General features: G+C 43.9%; 1 protein-coding gene across 2 annotated transcripts in view; it reads left to right on the forward strand.

Annotated features, from left to right (window-relative positions):
* The window catches only part of KANSL1L (KAT8 regulatory NSL complex subunit 1 like), a 168,437-nt gene that overhangs the window by 84,750 nt on the left and 67,454 nt on the right, over positions 1 to 16,233 (forward strand). For both annotated transcript variants that reach the window (XM_077448360.1, XM_077448359.1), the window contains 3 exons: positions 8,259 to 8,383; positions 8,498 to 8,675; positions 13,928 to 14,093. In XM_077448360.1, the coding sequence (XP_077304486.1) occupies positions 8,259 to 8,383; positions 8,498 to 8,675; positions 13,928 to 14,093 (469 nt within the window). The remainder of the gene's footprint in view (positions 1 to 8,258; positions 8,384 to 8,497; positions 8,676 to 13,927; positions 14,094 to 16,233) is intronic.

Here is a 16,233-nt window from a genome sequence, read left to right on the forward strand (position 1 = left end):
CCTTGTGGTAAGATTTCCACATCCTTGTCTGAATGGTGGCACTGATAGGTGGCTCTGATAGGTGGCACTGCTGGGCGGCACTGCTGGGCACTGATGGGCGGCACTGCTGGGCACTGATGGGCGGCACTGGGGTGCAGCACCTTTGAGGCAGATTGTGGGCACTGTGGGTGGCACTGCTGGGTGGCACTGTGGGTGGCACTGCTGGGTGGCACTGTGGGCACTGCTGGGTGGCACTGACGGGGGGCACTAACTTTTATTAAATTGGCACTGCAGGGGGCAGGTGGGCACTGGCAGGGGGCAGGTGAGCGCTTACATTACTGGCCGTGATCGGGACTGATGTCCCGATCACAGCCGCCGGTGATCGGCTTTTTTTTTTCTCCTCGCGCTGTCAGCGCGAGGAGGAATAATAGCCGATTACCGGCTCCGTTCTATCACATGATCAGCTGTCATTGGCTGACAGCTGATCATGTGATAAGGGGTCGGGATCGACCCCTTGCACGGATCGGTGATCAGGCGAGTCTCGCCGATCACAGAGCGCGCCGCGCGCGCCCCTCAGGGCGCGCGCAGGCCGCTCGTACACGGGACGACGTCAATAGACGTAGTCCCGGAAATGTAGGTCCGCGCTAATGCCGTCATTTGGCAATAGCGCGGTACCGAAGTGGTTAAAGTTAAGTGTTTATCTTTCCCGTATGTGTTTTTTGCTTACAGCTTACATTAAATGAAATCATATTATGGTCACTGTTACCCAGGTGTCCTTTTATAGGAATATTGGTAATAAGCCCTGCATGGTTTGAGATAACCAGGTCCAGCAGAGCGTCAATCCTAGTCGGGGCCTCAATAAACTGGACCATAAATTTGTCTTGTAATAGGTTTATACATTTTTGCCCTTTAACTGTCCGTTAAAGGGCCATTACACCAGTCAATTTCCGGGTAGGTAAAATCCCCCATTATTATCACTGTCCCAACCCTTTCCATCTGTGCAAGGTGCTGAGTCTCCACCTCTTCACTAACACTGGGAGGTCTATAACATACTCCAATGACAACCTTTGTAGTACGCACACCCATGTACAGTTCCACTCATAATTCTTCAGGCTCATCACACTCTCCATCAACTAGGTCCTCTTTCACACGCTTTGAGATCACTTCTCGCATAAAGACAGACACCACCACCCCATGTTACCATGTCTTTCCGAAAGAGGGCATAGCCAGGAATATTAATAGCCCAGTCATGAGAAGAATGAAGCCAAGATTCAGCAATACCAATTAGATCATAGTTCTCCTCATGCACCAGAGCTTCTAACTCACCTATTTTCCTTTGCAGACTTCTGGCATCGGTGAACAAACACTTTAATTCATTGTCACATTTTGCAAATGTATGTTGCATATTTTTTATTTTAGTACAAATAGTACCATTTCCACTGGTTGATTGTAATATAGGAACCTATCATCTACCATAGCCCTCCCCACATCTTTCCCCATTCCAGCCATCAATAAGTGCTGGCCCCTGTTTGAACTATCTGCCCCATTAAAATCTAAAATAACCTCCACAATCCTAGTTTAAATACTCTTCCAGCCTTCCCATAAACCTCTCCCCCAGCACAGTAGACCCCTTTCCATTTAGGTGCAAACCATCTTTGGCATATAGGTTGCAGGACAATGAAAAGTCAGCCCAGTGCTCTAAAACCCAAATCCTTCCTCCTTACACCAGGTCTTTAGCCATTAATTCAGCTCTCTAATCTCCCCCTGCCTTTCCTGGCAATATTCTCCAGATATCTGTACAATGCTTTTAATGCACAAATTACATGAACATTGTAAAAAAAATAAAAAAAAAGGTAAGCATTTGACCATTAGCAGTGTAGTTATTCAAAGACTGCTTTTGTTAAGACTCACCCAAATCCATATTAAATTGTTCCATGTTGGTAAAAAAATAAATAGATGGCGATAATACAGAAATAACCATCTCCTGGTTGACATTGCCCGTCTGTTGATCTTGAAACCAAGGTTTCAACAGGTTTGCCATAGCAGTGGAGGAGTTGGTCAAAATCCCATAGCAATGAGGAGGATGTGTATCCTTGCCATGGTGGCAAAGGTACTAGTAGCCATTTGGCTGCCATAAAAGCCGAGACATTAGCCCTTTTGACATGGAGATGGAAGGATTGGTATTCAATTGTTGTTACAGGAGAGGTAAATGGTCTTGCCATCGTGATGGAGAGGTTGATAAAATTGCCTTGGTGATCTTGCTGGTCATGGTCCTGTTTCCTTTTGGAAATGTTATGATAGACGGATTATCTCAACTCGCCATGCTGATCAAAAAATTAGAAAGATCATTCTCCCTTATAAATGGTGATTAAAGGATTAGTCAATCAAAAGAGGAACCCCCCACCCTCCAATTGCCATAGTCACAAGAGGATTTCTCATGATGCTGTTGCCATGATGATGAAGGGATCCAATGTACAATGGATAGCCAATGTCAATGGATAACTAAGTTGCTGGGGGGTAGCACTGTTTCTATAAGTAGGAATCTAGTGTCCTTAATATTAACATTGTCCCAATATCGTGACACTGAAACTAAAACACAAGATCTCCTCCTGAACCTTTTGTGGTTCTCTGTGATATTGAATTTCAGTCTGTGGTGGTCTTATGTTGCTCTGCCAGTCACCTGTGCTATCTATATGCAGCTGTGCTGCCCAGTCTCACAGCTGCCTTATGGTTCCCTTCATCACAGGCTCTCAACTCCTCGTACCCCCCACCAGCAAGGTTCAGTCCCCCAACCTCCTTCTTGTAGCACTCCTCCAGCTGTCATTCTCCATGGTCCAGTGGGGGGAATCCTCCCTTCTGCGCACTTCTCCAGACTGCACTGTCCTATCCAGCATCGGGAAACAGGGACAAGATGAGGTGACAGATACAACACCCAGACTGTGTGGCTCCATCTTATTTAAGGGCTGCTGGCCAGGTCTAGACTAATCTTTAATGATATTTTATTTTGAGTAAGTGATATACATTGTCCTTTTTAACACAAAAGCATCTAGTTGAATTTGTTTTGTGCTCAAGAAAAAAAATGTTGTGACCTGCTAAAAAAACGTTTAGGCCAGCTTGGTGAGAACACAGGTGCAATGTTGGGACAGTCCTCTCATTATTGCCCTCTCCTTATTTCCTAGAAGTGTGACCTCTGCACCTGGGTTTTGAGGTGAGCCCTATCCGTCTGCCATATGCATTGTGTGGAGGGGATTTTACATTTCTCTTTGGATTTTCTTTCAATTCTTTTTAAAAGTGAGTGCAGGTTAGAAGTCCGACTACCTGGGCAGAGCGTTTTTACTCAATAACTAATTTTACAGATTAATGACCTTTTGCTGAGCTTTGTTGCTATAGTTGAGTGATCTTACAAATAGGAGCTCAGTAAGTTAGTTGTTCCCAGTCAATGCTGTGGAACCAAGGAATGTCATTTATTTACACGGGTCATAATAGATCTACATCAGAGTTTCATAATGGGCTAAATGGTTAAACTGGTACTCATAACTGGATTCTGCAGCTTTGAACTCTGCTTCAAAAATTCTACAGTTATGCATTTCCTTTTGGTATATGTACTATATGCCAAAAGTTATACTGTTAATTAACAGAAAAGTCAATTGTCAAGTTTTAATGTAAAGTGACAAATTCTTGGGTAGGAAAGAATGTTGGTGGGCTGTAGTAGAAGCAGGGATATTTGTGGTGCCTTGTCCAGAAAGAAGACCTTGCAGACAGTTATTTCTTCCGTGTGTTTATATACACTATATTACCAAAAGTATTGAGACACCTGCTTTTACACACACATGAACTTTAATGGCATCCCAGTCTTAGTCCGTATGGTTCAATATTGAATTGGCCCACTCATTGCAGCTATAACAACTTAAACTCTTCTGGGAAGGCTGTCCACAAGGTTTAGGAGTGCATCTATGGGAATGTTTGACCATTCTTCCAGAAGAACATTTGTGAGGTCAGACACTGATATGGACAAGAAGGCCTGACTTGCGGTATCCACTCTAATTCGCACCAAAGGTGTTCTATTGAGCTGAGGTCAGGACTCTATGCAGGCCAGTCAAGTTTCTCCATCCCAAACTCTCTCATCCATGTCTTTATGGACCTTGCTTTGTGCACTGGTCCAAATCATTTGGTGGAGGAGGGGTTCTGGTGTAGGGTTGTTTTTCAGGGGTTGGGCTCGGCCCCTTAGTTTCAGTGAAGGGAACTCTTAAGGCATCAGCATACCACAAGATTTTGGACAATTTCATGCTCCCAGCTTTGTGGGAACAGTTTGGGGATGGCCCCATCATTTTCCAACATGACTGCGCACCAGTGCACAAACAAGGTCCATTAAGACATAAATGAGCGAGTTTTGGGTGGAGGAACTTGACTGGCCTGCAGAGTCCTGACCTCAACCAGGTATTACAGTTTTAGCTGTGTTTTACTGTTGTTTAAGCTGTGTTTTTCAGCTGCTAGAGGGGCGCTTTTAACCCAAAAGAAGGGGTTAAAAACCCCTGTGTTGCTGCACTTTCCAAATAGCTTTTCAGGCTCTTCGGAAGCACTGCACATTCATTGCAATGGGCAGGGGCATTTTGGGAATGGTGTATATACCACTCCTAAACCACCCCAAAGATGCTGCCTGCAGGACTATTTTTCTAACGTCCCGCAAGTACCCCGCCCCAGTGTGAAAGCCGCCAGTGTGGTCAGTTCCAGGGCTTTTCAGTTCCAGAAAAAAAGTAGAACATGCTGCATTTTTCCTGCACTGGACTGTATGGGAACGCAGTAAAATGCTTCAAAACACACTGGAACACATCAAAAACACACTGGACCCTAGTGTAGTGAAAGAAAACAGGATGAAAAAAGCACTTGGAATGCATCCAGAAACGCATCAAAAGTGCAACGGAATGCTTTAAAAACAGGTTAAAAACGTGCATGCATAAATGCATCTGGAACAGATCTGGAGTGTGTGGTTTTTTTTTTGTGGTGTGAACTGGCCCTCAATGATTGAATGGGGGACAAACAGCAGATTGCTGATTAAATCAGCTCTGTTCTTCCTTCAGTGAGTAAGTTCAGCTTGTTAGATTCACAGCAATGTGCAATAAAGTAAAGTCTTTTTGGCTAACAGTAGAGCTTCCACGATTAATCATTAAAAAATCGCAATCTCGATTCAAACCTACCCCCCCCCCCCCCCTTAAAGAGGAAGTAATCCCTGGTGTGTTTTACTTCCTTCCTTCTCTGCAAAGTAAAAGCATAATGTGCTAGTATGTCAGTCCCACCAGTGTAGCTTGTCAGGGACCACCAGTGCAGAGCAAGGATTATTATCAGAAATCACTTGTATGACACAATGGGGATGTCCCGCTGTGACAGGTATTGTATATGATAACACCAATCGCTGATGTCCTGCCTCCTGCCATTATGATTGACAGCACACTGTGCTAAAAACTGTGGGACATCACCGATCGGTGTTCTCATATGCAATACCTGTCACAGCGGGACATCCCCACTTTGTCATACAAGTGATTTCTGATAATAATCCCTGCTCTGGACGGAGATAGCAGGCAGGGGGGGCGGTGTGGCAGAGGGGCGGAGTGGAGGGGCGGATTGCTGGCAGGAGCAGAGGAGGAGGAGGAGGGAGGAGAGAGAAGGAGGACAGCTCCTCCATGGGTGGCACAGACTGGGAGATGTGAGACCCCTTTCGCCCACTACAGGAAATAGAACTCCCTGCTCGCTTTGAGAGGACTAAAACTGGGCGTGTCAGACCTCTGGCTGAGGGTACGGGAGGGATAGAAGCCAGCGTTTTTTTCAGCAAGTTCATCAGCCTATTACAGAGGAACTACAGAGCTCAGAAGAACATGGATGGCAAATTTGGTGAAGGTAGGAGATCAGCAACAAGGACATGGAGAAAACATTTTTGGCTGGAGTTCTGCTTTGAATTAAATTGTGTTTTACCTGTCCACATTTATTCAACATGCCTGATGAAGGAAACTACAGTCATGAGCTCTTTATAGATCTGTAGCATCTCTTGTGCCTTGTCCTCAGCTGAACTGTTCTAAAGAAACTTGAATATCTTTCAGTTACTGTCAGCACTGAGGACATCCTAGAAGGATGCTTTTCACCAGTCAGCCACTTCAAATTTCAAGAGATCACTATGAATAAGCCTTGGGTTGTAGGCAGGGCGAAACATGTCAGAGTATCATAGCCAGGAGAAATGCAGGCTGAAGCTGTATCTTTCTATATATAATGGCTGGGTTCCACTGTGCGGTGTTTCCACCTTCTGTCTTACAAGTGGATTTGGCTAGGCTGGATGAGTTGACAATCACAGGAAAATGAAAACTCCTCCTACAAGCTTTAACCAGACACTGACCGAAGTCACAAGACTGCTGTCATAGGTGTGTGCAACCTATTGCATTAGGGTGTGCACCCCCCAAGCTCAAACACACATGAATGCCACCTGCTGCACTGGGAAGAGGCTCTAGTGGTGGGAGACAGTTGAATGGGAGCATATAAATACGGGTCTAAAGTGTTCTTATGGTTGAACCTAGCCTTTAATATAATGAGGGCATTTACACTGGCCACTGCCACCCCCAATCACCCACCTGCTGCTGCCCTCGGATAATGCTAATGCACATGGGGTGATTAGGGTGTGCCCAGGCACATCTGGCACACCTACGAATGCTCCAACTGCTGATAAAAAAAAAGGTATTTAGCACTTTATATTTACTAAAACTTTTGCATGTCCATGTTCTGTGGGAAACCAGATATAGCGAATCCAGGGTCTTGGGTTTAGTAACACCAGAAAGGCACACAGAGGAGACTTTTTTGGCTAGTAAAGGTGGTAACTGCTCCTACAGGGGCAAAGCACAGGTTCACTATAAAATGTGTGCTAATGGAAAAGCCAGCACTTTCTCTTAAACAATACAAATGTAGCAGTTTTTCTTTGGGAAATGAAAAGGTCAAGACCAAGACAAAAAAAAAAAAAAATGCATGCCTGTTAAAGACTTCTATAACAGACAAGGGCTGGCAAGTGGAGTTGGCACAGGGAAAAGGGTAGAGCATGTGTGTGTGTGTGGCCACAATTACTGCGCTATATTTAGTGTGTGTGTATTTCCATTTACTTCACTCTCTCATTGATCACACAGCAAATTTTGCTTTAGACTGTGATTTTCACCAAAATAGAACATTGCTCCATTCTTGTTATAGAAAATTAGCTTCATATGAAATCGTATAGTTTGCATTATTCTGTAGCGGTACAAAGAGATTTGATGTGTAAATGCTACCCGTGATTGCTAAAAAAAAAAAGTAATCTGTGACTTTATCGCTACTAGTTTCTGCACATGATACAATTTCTACTGTGTCCTAACCTAAAAACTTCAAAGGTAACAACAGAGCAGAAGCTGAGTTATGCTGGCCATACACTAGAAGAATTTTTGTTCAAAATCATTCATTCATTGGATTTTCAGATTAGTGGGGTCCAATCAACTTTCGTTTTTGACCACAGTGACGAGAACATTCGAAGGGGCAAGATAGAATTTTTTCTAGAATGAATTTCTAACTGTGAATGTGGTTTTTGTTGGGAAAATATTTATGTTCACTACAAAATCAGTAGTTAAACGCAAATTAAATGTTGAAGAACTTTCAAAGGACATTTATCAAGTGTAAATCATTTTGTTTGAACATTCATACGGAAATTCGACCAGCTTTATTCTTCCCATCAGTCCTTGTGTACCTGTCAAGCACATCTGATCTTTAGGCCTCTTTCACGCGATCAGCCCACTCATATCCGCCTGTCTGTTTTTCAGGTGGATCTGAGCGGGCCATCCATTAACTTCTATGGGCAGACGGATGTCAGTGGAGATGTGTCCGCTGACACCCGCCTGCCATCCGATCCGGCAAGATCCACTCAAAAAAGACGGGCGGCGATACGTTCGCCATCCGTCCAGCGGATCAGATTGGATCTGGTGAAAAAGGACAAGCTATCTGTTTTCATCCGATCTCCCCATAGAGAACAGCGGGGCTCGGACAGGTCGGTCCCTGCACAGTGAGCAGAGACAGACCTGTCATCTGCCTGCTCAGCTGGGATCAACGGAGCAATCCACCACTGAGCTAGCAGAGTCCGTCCAATGGATCCGTCCCATGTGAACCCAGCCTTAACCTGTATCTAACCCAAGGGCAAAACGGTATGACACCTTTTTGTAGTAGCCAGCCACCCTTGTAAGCAAATAACGCAACCAATGCTTATTTATCTTCTCCTTGTCTTGCAGAGTGCTCAGCTGACAGAAATGGTTAGTAGTCTGATGACCTCTTTCCCAGTCACCCCAGTTCCTAAGTCCTGTCTTAAATCTCCCAACCATGAATACGGGGCAGCTGCCCTTCCAAGAGCTAGCAGGTTTGCATAATTTCAACAATTTACCATTAATGTAAGGACAACCTCTCCAAGCATGCTGCGTGCTTGAACAGCATTTGTGAATTCTTATTCTTACAAGGGTTTATTTCCTTTCAGAACACCTGTGCATAAGCCAGCATCTCTGTTCAATGGAAGCAGACGAAAGCAGACGAAAAAGGATAGGAAGAGTATCCATGCCAAAGCTCCCTCCACTTTTGGGAGCAGTGCAGCCCGTACCAGACCTCTACAACTGTCCTACAAGAGAAACCTTTATAGATTTGGCTCTGGATGCACAGTAAGTCTGAATTAGGCTTCTTTTAAAATAAGATTTTATATCTATATTTCACACTTGTTTTTACGCTATTAATATAAAAATGTATTACAAATACAGCATTCGTTCATGACATTGGATTCCCAGAGCACTGTGGGTTTTCCATAGAGAGCGCACACAGAAGCTCCTGCTCTAATTAAACCTCAGACTAGGGTGTATGAAGAAAGAAAATAAATGTCTCACTCCTCGTCCATTCACAGAAAGCCCTGCATTTTGTTAATGGAATATACAATGTTCTGTGAAGGAACAAGGGGAGAGGAAAGGGCAGGTAAACCGGATCCCTTTTACTAGTTGAGTCGCAACTCTTAGACCCCTTTCACACTGGGGCGTTTTTCAGGCGTTTTTCAGGCGCTTTAGCGTTAAAAAAGCGCCTGTAAAGCGCTTGAAAGAAGCCTCATCTGCAGTCCCAATGTGAAAGCCCAAGTGCTTTAAGAACCCTTTCACAATGTCAGCGCCCGAAAAACGCTCGTAAAGCGCCGCTTAAACTAGCAGCGCTTTACCAGCGTTTTTCGAGCGTTATTGGGGCGCTTTTAACCCCTGCTAGTGGCCAAATAAAGGGTAAAAAGCGCCCAAAAACGCTGCTGCCAATAGCGTTTTTCTGGCGTTTTACAGGCGCTTCCCATTGATTTCAATGGGAAGGGGCGCTTTAGGAGCGTTGTATTCACCGCTCCAAAAGCGCTGCAAAGAAGCTGCTTGCAGGACTTTTTTTGACGCCCTGCCAGCGCAGCGCCTTTGTGTGAAAGCACTCGGGCTTTTACATTGGGATTGCAGTTGCAGCTTCTTTCAGGCGCTTTTTTTAATGCTGAAGTGCCTGAAAAAACGCCCCAATATGAAAGGGATCTTGGTGTGAAAGCACTCAGGCTTTTACATTGGGATTGCAGTTGCAGCTTCTTTCAGGAGCTTTTTTTAACGCTAACGCGCATGAAAAACACCTGAAAAACGCCCCAGTGTGAAAGGGGTCTTATAGCCACGGTGCCAGAATTTGAGAGTCCTGTTTGTTATTTAGTGGGCACAAATGAATACATTATACATGAGACAGGACTGAGCTGAGTAAGCATTTAACACACGGTCCTTATATGTTTCATAAAGGACCTCTACACAGTTTGTGCAGCAGTAATGAAAAACAATTGGAAATGGGTGAAGTTTTTTTTTAAACCATTTACTAGAATATATATATATATATATATATATATATATATATATATATATATATATATATATATATATATATATATATACACACAGTGCCTACAAGTAGTATTCAACCGCCTGCAGATTTAGCAGGTTTACACATTCGGAATTAACTTGCCATTGTGACATTTGGACTGTAGATCAGCCTGGAAGTGTGAAATGCGCTGCAGCAAAAAAGAAGTTATTTCTTTGTTTATTTTTTTTTTAAATAGTGAAAAGTTTATTCAGAGGGTCAATTATTATTCAACCCCTCAATTCAACAGAATTCTGTTTGGCTCCCCTAAAGTATTAAGAAGTAGTTCAGGCACAAAGAACAATGAGCTTCACATGTTTGGATTAATTATCTGTTTTTCCAGCCTTTTCTGACTATTTAAGACCCTCCCCAAACTTGTGAACAGCACTCATACATGGTCAACATGGGAAAGACATAGGAGCATTCCAAGGCCATCAGAGACAAGATCGTGGAGGGTCACAAGGCTGGCAAGGGGTACAAAACCCTTTCCAAGGAGTTGGGCCTACCTGTCTCCACTGTTGGGAGCATCATCCGGAAGTGGAAGGCTTATGGAACTACTGTTAGCCTTCCACGGGCTGGACAGCCTTTGAAAGTTTCCTCCCGTGCCGAGGCCAGGCTTGTCCGAAGAGTCAAGGCTAACCCAAGGACAACAAGGGAGGAGCTCCGGGAAGATCTCATGGCAGTGGGGACATTGGTTTCAGTCAATACCATAAGTAACGTACTCCACCGCAATGGTCTCCGTTCCAGACGAGCCCGTAAGGTACCTTTACTTTCAAAGCGTCATGTCAAGGCTCGTCTACAGTTTGCTCATGATCACTTGGAGGACTCTGAGACAGACTGGTTCAAGGTTCTCTGGTCTGATGAGACCAAGATCGAGATCTTTGGTGCCAACCACACACGTGACGTTTGGAGACTGGATGGCACTGCATACGACCCAAAGAATACCATCCCTACAGTCAAGCATGGTGGTGGCAGCATCATGCTGTGGGGCTGCTTCTCAGCCAAGGGGCCTGGCCATCTGGTCCGCATCCATGGGAAGATGGATAGCACGGCCTACCTGGAGATTTTGGCCAAGAACCTCCGCTCCTCCATCAAGGACCTTAAGATGGGTCGTCATTTCATCTTCCAACAAGACAACGACCCAAAGCACACAGCCAAGAAAACCAAGGCCTGGTTCAAGAGGGAAAAAATCAAGGTGTTGCAGTGGCCTAGTCAGTCTCCTGACCTTAACCCAATTGAAAACTTGTGGAAGGAGCTCAAGATTAAAGTCCACATGAGACACCCAAAGAACCTAGATAACTTGGAGAAGATCTGCATGGAGGAGTGGGCCAAGATAACTCCAGAGACCTGTGCCGGCCTGATCAGGTCTTATAAAAGACGATTATTAGCTGTAATTGCAAACAAGGGTTATTCCACAAAATATTAAACCTAGGGGTTGAATAATAATTGACCCACACTTTTATGTTTAAAATTTATTAAAATTTAACTGAGCAACATAACTTTTTGGTTTGTAAGATTTATGCATCTGTTAATAAATCCTGCTCTTGTTTAAAGTTTGAAGGCTCTAACTTATTTGCATCTTATCAAACCTGCTAAATCTGCAGGGGGTTGAATACTACTTGTAGGCACTGTATATATATATATATATATATATATATATATATTCCATTAGCAGTCAGACTGTCTCATGTGACTCACCATGCAGCCATCTCACGGAGAAATGTTGATTAATATGGTTGCTAAGAGTCACATTCTGTATTACTGTCCTGAGTTTTTAAGATGTACTCTTCTAGTGGACATAAATAGAATAAAGAGAAAAAAATGACAAGTGCTCTGATTCGGCAAATATATGAAGAAATACCGTACTTCCGTGTTCTGTACTTTGGGATAAAAGGCTGGGGAGATGATGCAGCTCCAGGAACATGCTGGAAATACATTGATAAATGATTCACAGTTTAACCTGAACAAATAACCGATTCACTCTACTTGATTAATTCCCTCATTGTTTCTGCATTTAGCTGTAGTTTGTGGTTACGGGAGACCTGCAATCACGCTTTTTCAGCAATGAACATTGTGAAGTTTCTTGAGTTGGTGTAGGAGCTATTTAGATATGAATGTAAATAATAACTGGATTTTAAGCCCAATTCTGTGCTCAGTCCCCGCCAGCAGACCACTTAATGCTGAATCCTACATTTAGATTTTCCAGCTTGGACCAATGTAAGAATATATTTGCTATACCTGTGAGATCCCTGTTGGAACTGGAGATCTGTGTAGTAGGTGCTACTACTGCAGTGACTGCCATCATCTCTAGGTCCCTTGCTGAGCACCTGCCCTACTACATAGTGAACACAGGGGGGTCACTCGATTGGCAAGGGAACCATTCACAATACTCCTTTTTATATTTCAGAAATATTGCAAAGCATTCTCTGATCAGACGAGGGGAGTTTGTGATGTCACCTCCCTGCCTCTCTACCTTGTGCAATCAGGGAACGCCTTACATTCATTGAGAAAAATGCAAGGCACTCTGTGAATGGCACCCAGGTGACCCCCTGTGGTTACTATGCAGCAATGCAGCCACTTGGCAGCAATCACTTTAGTAGCAGTGCCTACTTCAGCGATTTCCAGCTTTCACTAGGATCTCACAGGTATTGTATATGCATACTTGCATTGGTCCATGGTGGACCATTTTAACTGTGCTAAAAAAGCAATACCTAATTTTTAGCTAGCCATATGTGGTTCCTGATCAACCAGTTGAAGTTCCCTCCTTGGGTGGCCGATTTGCCACCCTCCAATGCAACATCCTTTAAAATAAAAAAATCGAGGGAGCTGAAAAAAAAAAAAATGGCTGCAGCAGGAGATTCATCCACCCGTACTGTATAGTATAATTGGGAAGGTATGCCCTGCTTATGCATTTTTTCATCATATGCTTGGTTAGAATTGTGACTGGTTTACTTTACTTGATTTTTTTAAACTTCCACTTATTACCAAAAGTATTGGTACATCGGCCTTTACACACACACATAAACTTTAATGGCATCCTAGTCTTAGTCCATAGGGTTCAATATTGAGTTGGCCCACTTGGATGGTGCCATTGACGGCGATTGCTGCTGATTTGACATGTCAAATTGCATGTCAGAACGCTCCAGTGTGAACCAGCGCTCAGACCCCATACACACTATTAGATTTTCTGCAGATTTTTGTCTTCAAATTTACCAAAACCATATATATGAGGTCAAAACCTTAAGCCCTTGTACACACGGTCAGACATTCCGACAACAAAATCCATCGGATTTTTTCCGATGGATTTTTTCCGAAACTGGTGTTGTATACACCCGGTCGGACAAAGTTGTCGGAAACTCCGATTGTTCGGAACGTGATGATGTTCATTCGTTATGACGGGACTACGTTGCGGCTAGTAGCCAATAGCTTTGGTCTCATAACTTGATCTGAGCATGCATGGCACTTTGTCCTGTCGGAATTCTCTACAAACGATCGGACAATGTTGTCGGAAAATTTTATATCCAGCTCTCAAACTTTGTTGGTCAGACATTCCGACGGAAAAAGTCCGATGTAGCCCACACACGGTCGGAATTATCCGACAACATGGTCCGATTGGACCTTTTCTATCAGAATTTCCGACCGTGTGTACAGGGGCTAAGAGTTTCAGTTTGTATGCAATCAGGCAGGCCCTTGCACTTCATGGTTTTGATGAATCTGAAGACAAAAATCTGCAGAAAATCAAATAGAGTGCATGGGGTGGAGATACCATTAAAGTTCATCTGTCTGTAAAGGTAGGTGTCCCAATACTTTTGGAAATATAGTGGATGCCTAACTACTCAGATTTGGAGTGTGGCGCTGAATATATCATATAACACTGTTTATCTGCTTCTAACTTCTGAAGATACTTTAAAATGTTCCATTTAGTTTAAACATTAGGTGGTTTTAACTGTTTAGATTAGGTTGGCTGCATGTTTTCCCTGAAGCTTACATGGTTACAATCTGATTGCTGCAGGCTATGCTCTCCCACAAAGCTGTTTATTGTTGTAATGAGTCACTGCAAACCTCAAACCACCGCTCCTCCGGGACCTGTTGTGACAAGCTGCAGAAACCTGTATTAGTGAAAAGCAATGTGTGTGAGATAGAACCGCATTTCCATCCTGTCTTGTCATTGCCATCTGGTAAGAACACTTACTTATTTCTATTGCAGGTTGTTCCCATTAGTGGAGAAAATGGATCTACTGTATATGTCAGAGATCTACCACAGATGTGTACAAATAACAGAACAAAGGCAAACAGCTCAGTTTAGAACTAGAAGAGAGGTTTATGTGAGCAATTCACTCTGTATGCATTCCAAGCATTCACGTTTTCCCTTTCCCTCATACTCATTTACATTTTTTTGAAATGCCTTCCTTGGCAGTTTTTTTTTTTTTTTTTTTTGTAAATAGTTTTTATTGAAAGATTTTCACGAAATTTTACAGTACAATGCAAGAATATTCTCAAATATTTCCCCCGTGCTGTCACAACATTACATAGCATAGTACAATCAGGTGGTGGGGAAGAGGGAAAAAGCTATCTGATGGACATACTGTAGAACAAAAAGAAACAAAACATTAAACAAACAACAAAGAACTCAAAATGGTTGGTCTGTCATATACCCAGAGGAGGAGGCCTATATGCATGATAGCAGTAGTGAAAGTCACAGAAAGGTTAGTACATTAGAACAGGGAGAGCCGAACACCAGGGTGTGGGTTCACGGCAGGGGAGTACACTTATACCATGCGTTCCAAATTTTCCATTTGTTATCAAACTGAATTTTTTTCCCCATCCTGAGGGCCAAGGCCAGCTCATAGGAATAATGTAGGGAGGTAGTTGACCATACCTCAGAAACACTGGGGGCCTGGTCATTCTTCCAAAATCTGGCTATCAGAGACCTAGCCACCAGGAGGATATGGGAAACAACAATTCTGAAATCAGGTGGATATCTATCAATACCTAAGTTAAGAATTGCCAAGCCTGGTTCAGGGGTGGATAGGAAACCTGTAATATCGGAAATAGCTCTAAAAATAGCGTTCCAAAAGCTTCGAAGATGCTTACAGGACCAGAACATATGCAGTAAATTACCAACCTCCCCACAGTTCCTCCAGCACAAGGGGGAGGACTCCGCCAGGCCAAATTTGGAGATCCTAAAGGGAGTGAGGTACCAGCGTAAGGCAATTTTCTGGGCAAGTTCCCAGTGCCCAACACACCTGGAAGCCCTATAATTAGCCTTGAGTGCCTGACACCATTGTGCCTCAGAAAAGGCGCGGCCTAAGTCCTCCTCCCAGCGCAGGAAGGGACGAGATTTGATAAAAGCACATTTCTGCTGTAAAAAGTTGTAGAATAGGGATATACCTTTAGGTAAGGGGGGATCAGCAGCAAGAAAGCGCCAAAGAGAGTCGGCCACCGGAACATTAGTGACTCCACCACCCCGACACAGATGGGCTATTTGGTAATATTTATAAATGTCAGTAGATTTTAAGTGGAATTGCGTCCTCAGAGATTGGTACGGGACCATGGAAGGTCCCTGGAAAAGGTCTTGCAATGACAGCAGCCCTTTCTTAACCCAGTCTCTGACGGAGAAGTTGGGAATTAGGAATTCTAAGGACAATAGAGGAATGGGCAGAGGGACCAATTTACAGGACGAGGGTGTGGACCTAAGAAGATCTCGCCAGGCTTGCAGAGAAGCGCAAACTGTGAGAGGGAGGGACTGTAGAGGCCAGGGTTTAATTGAATCGATGAGGAGAAGAAGTTTTAGGTCTTGAGTGGGGGTAAGGGCTCGTTCAAGGCAGCACCATTTCGGCTCGCTGGCCGAGTTAAACCAATAGGAGAGCTGTGCCAGCCTGGATGCAAGATAGTAGTCCTTAAGATCTACTAGTCCCATACCCCCAGCCAACCGGTGCTTCAGTAAAAGTGATCTGGAACATCTAGGTTTTTTAGAGCTCCAGATGAATTTATTCATCAAGAGAGTGAGATCAAGGAGGTGCTTCCTAGAGGGGGGGACGGGCAATGCTCTAAAAATGTACAAAATTTGGGGGAGTAATAGCATCTTGAAGGAGGCCAGTCTTCCCGACCAAGAGAGTTCAAACTTAGCTAGCCTGTTGGCCTCTGTCGTGAGTTTGTCAATAAGAGGAGGGAAGTTAGCCTCCGCTAGTCGGCTCGCACATTTGCTTAGGTGTATGCCCAGGTACGGGATGGTGGAGTCACTCCATTTATATGGAAATGTGGTCATCAGTCTTGCTCGTAGGGAGGAACCGAGGCCTGTATCTAATATTACTGACT

The sequence above is a fragment of the Lithobates pipiens genome, unplaced genomic scaffold (assembly GCF_037356315.1).
Source record: "Lithobates pipiens isolate NorthernLeopardFrog02 unplaced genomic scaffold, aLitPip1_a1.2 Scaffold_22, whole genome shotgun sequence".
In the NCBI taxonomy this organism is placed as follows: domain Eukaryota; kingdom Metazoa; phylum Chordata; class Amphibia; order Anura; family Ranidae; genus Lithobates; species Lithobates pipiens.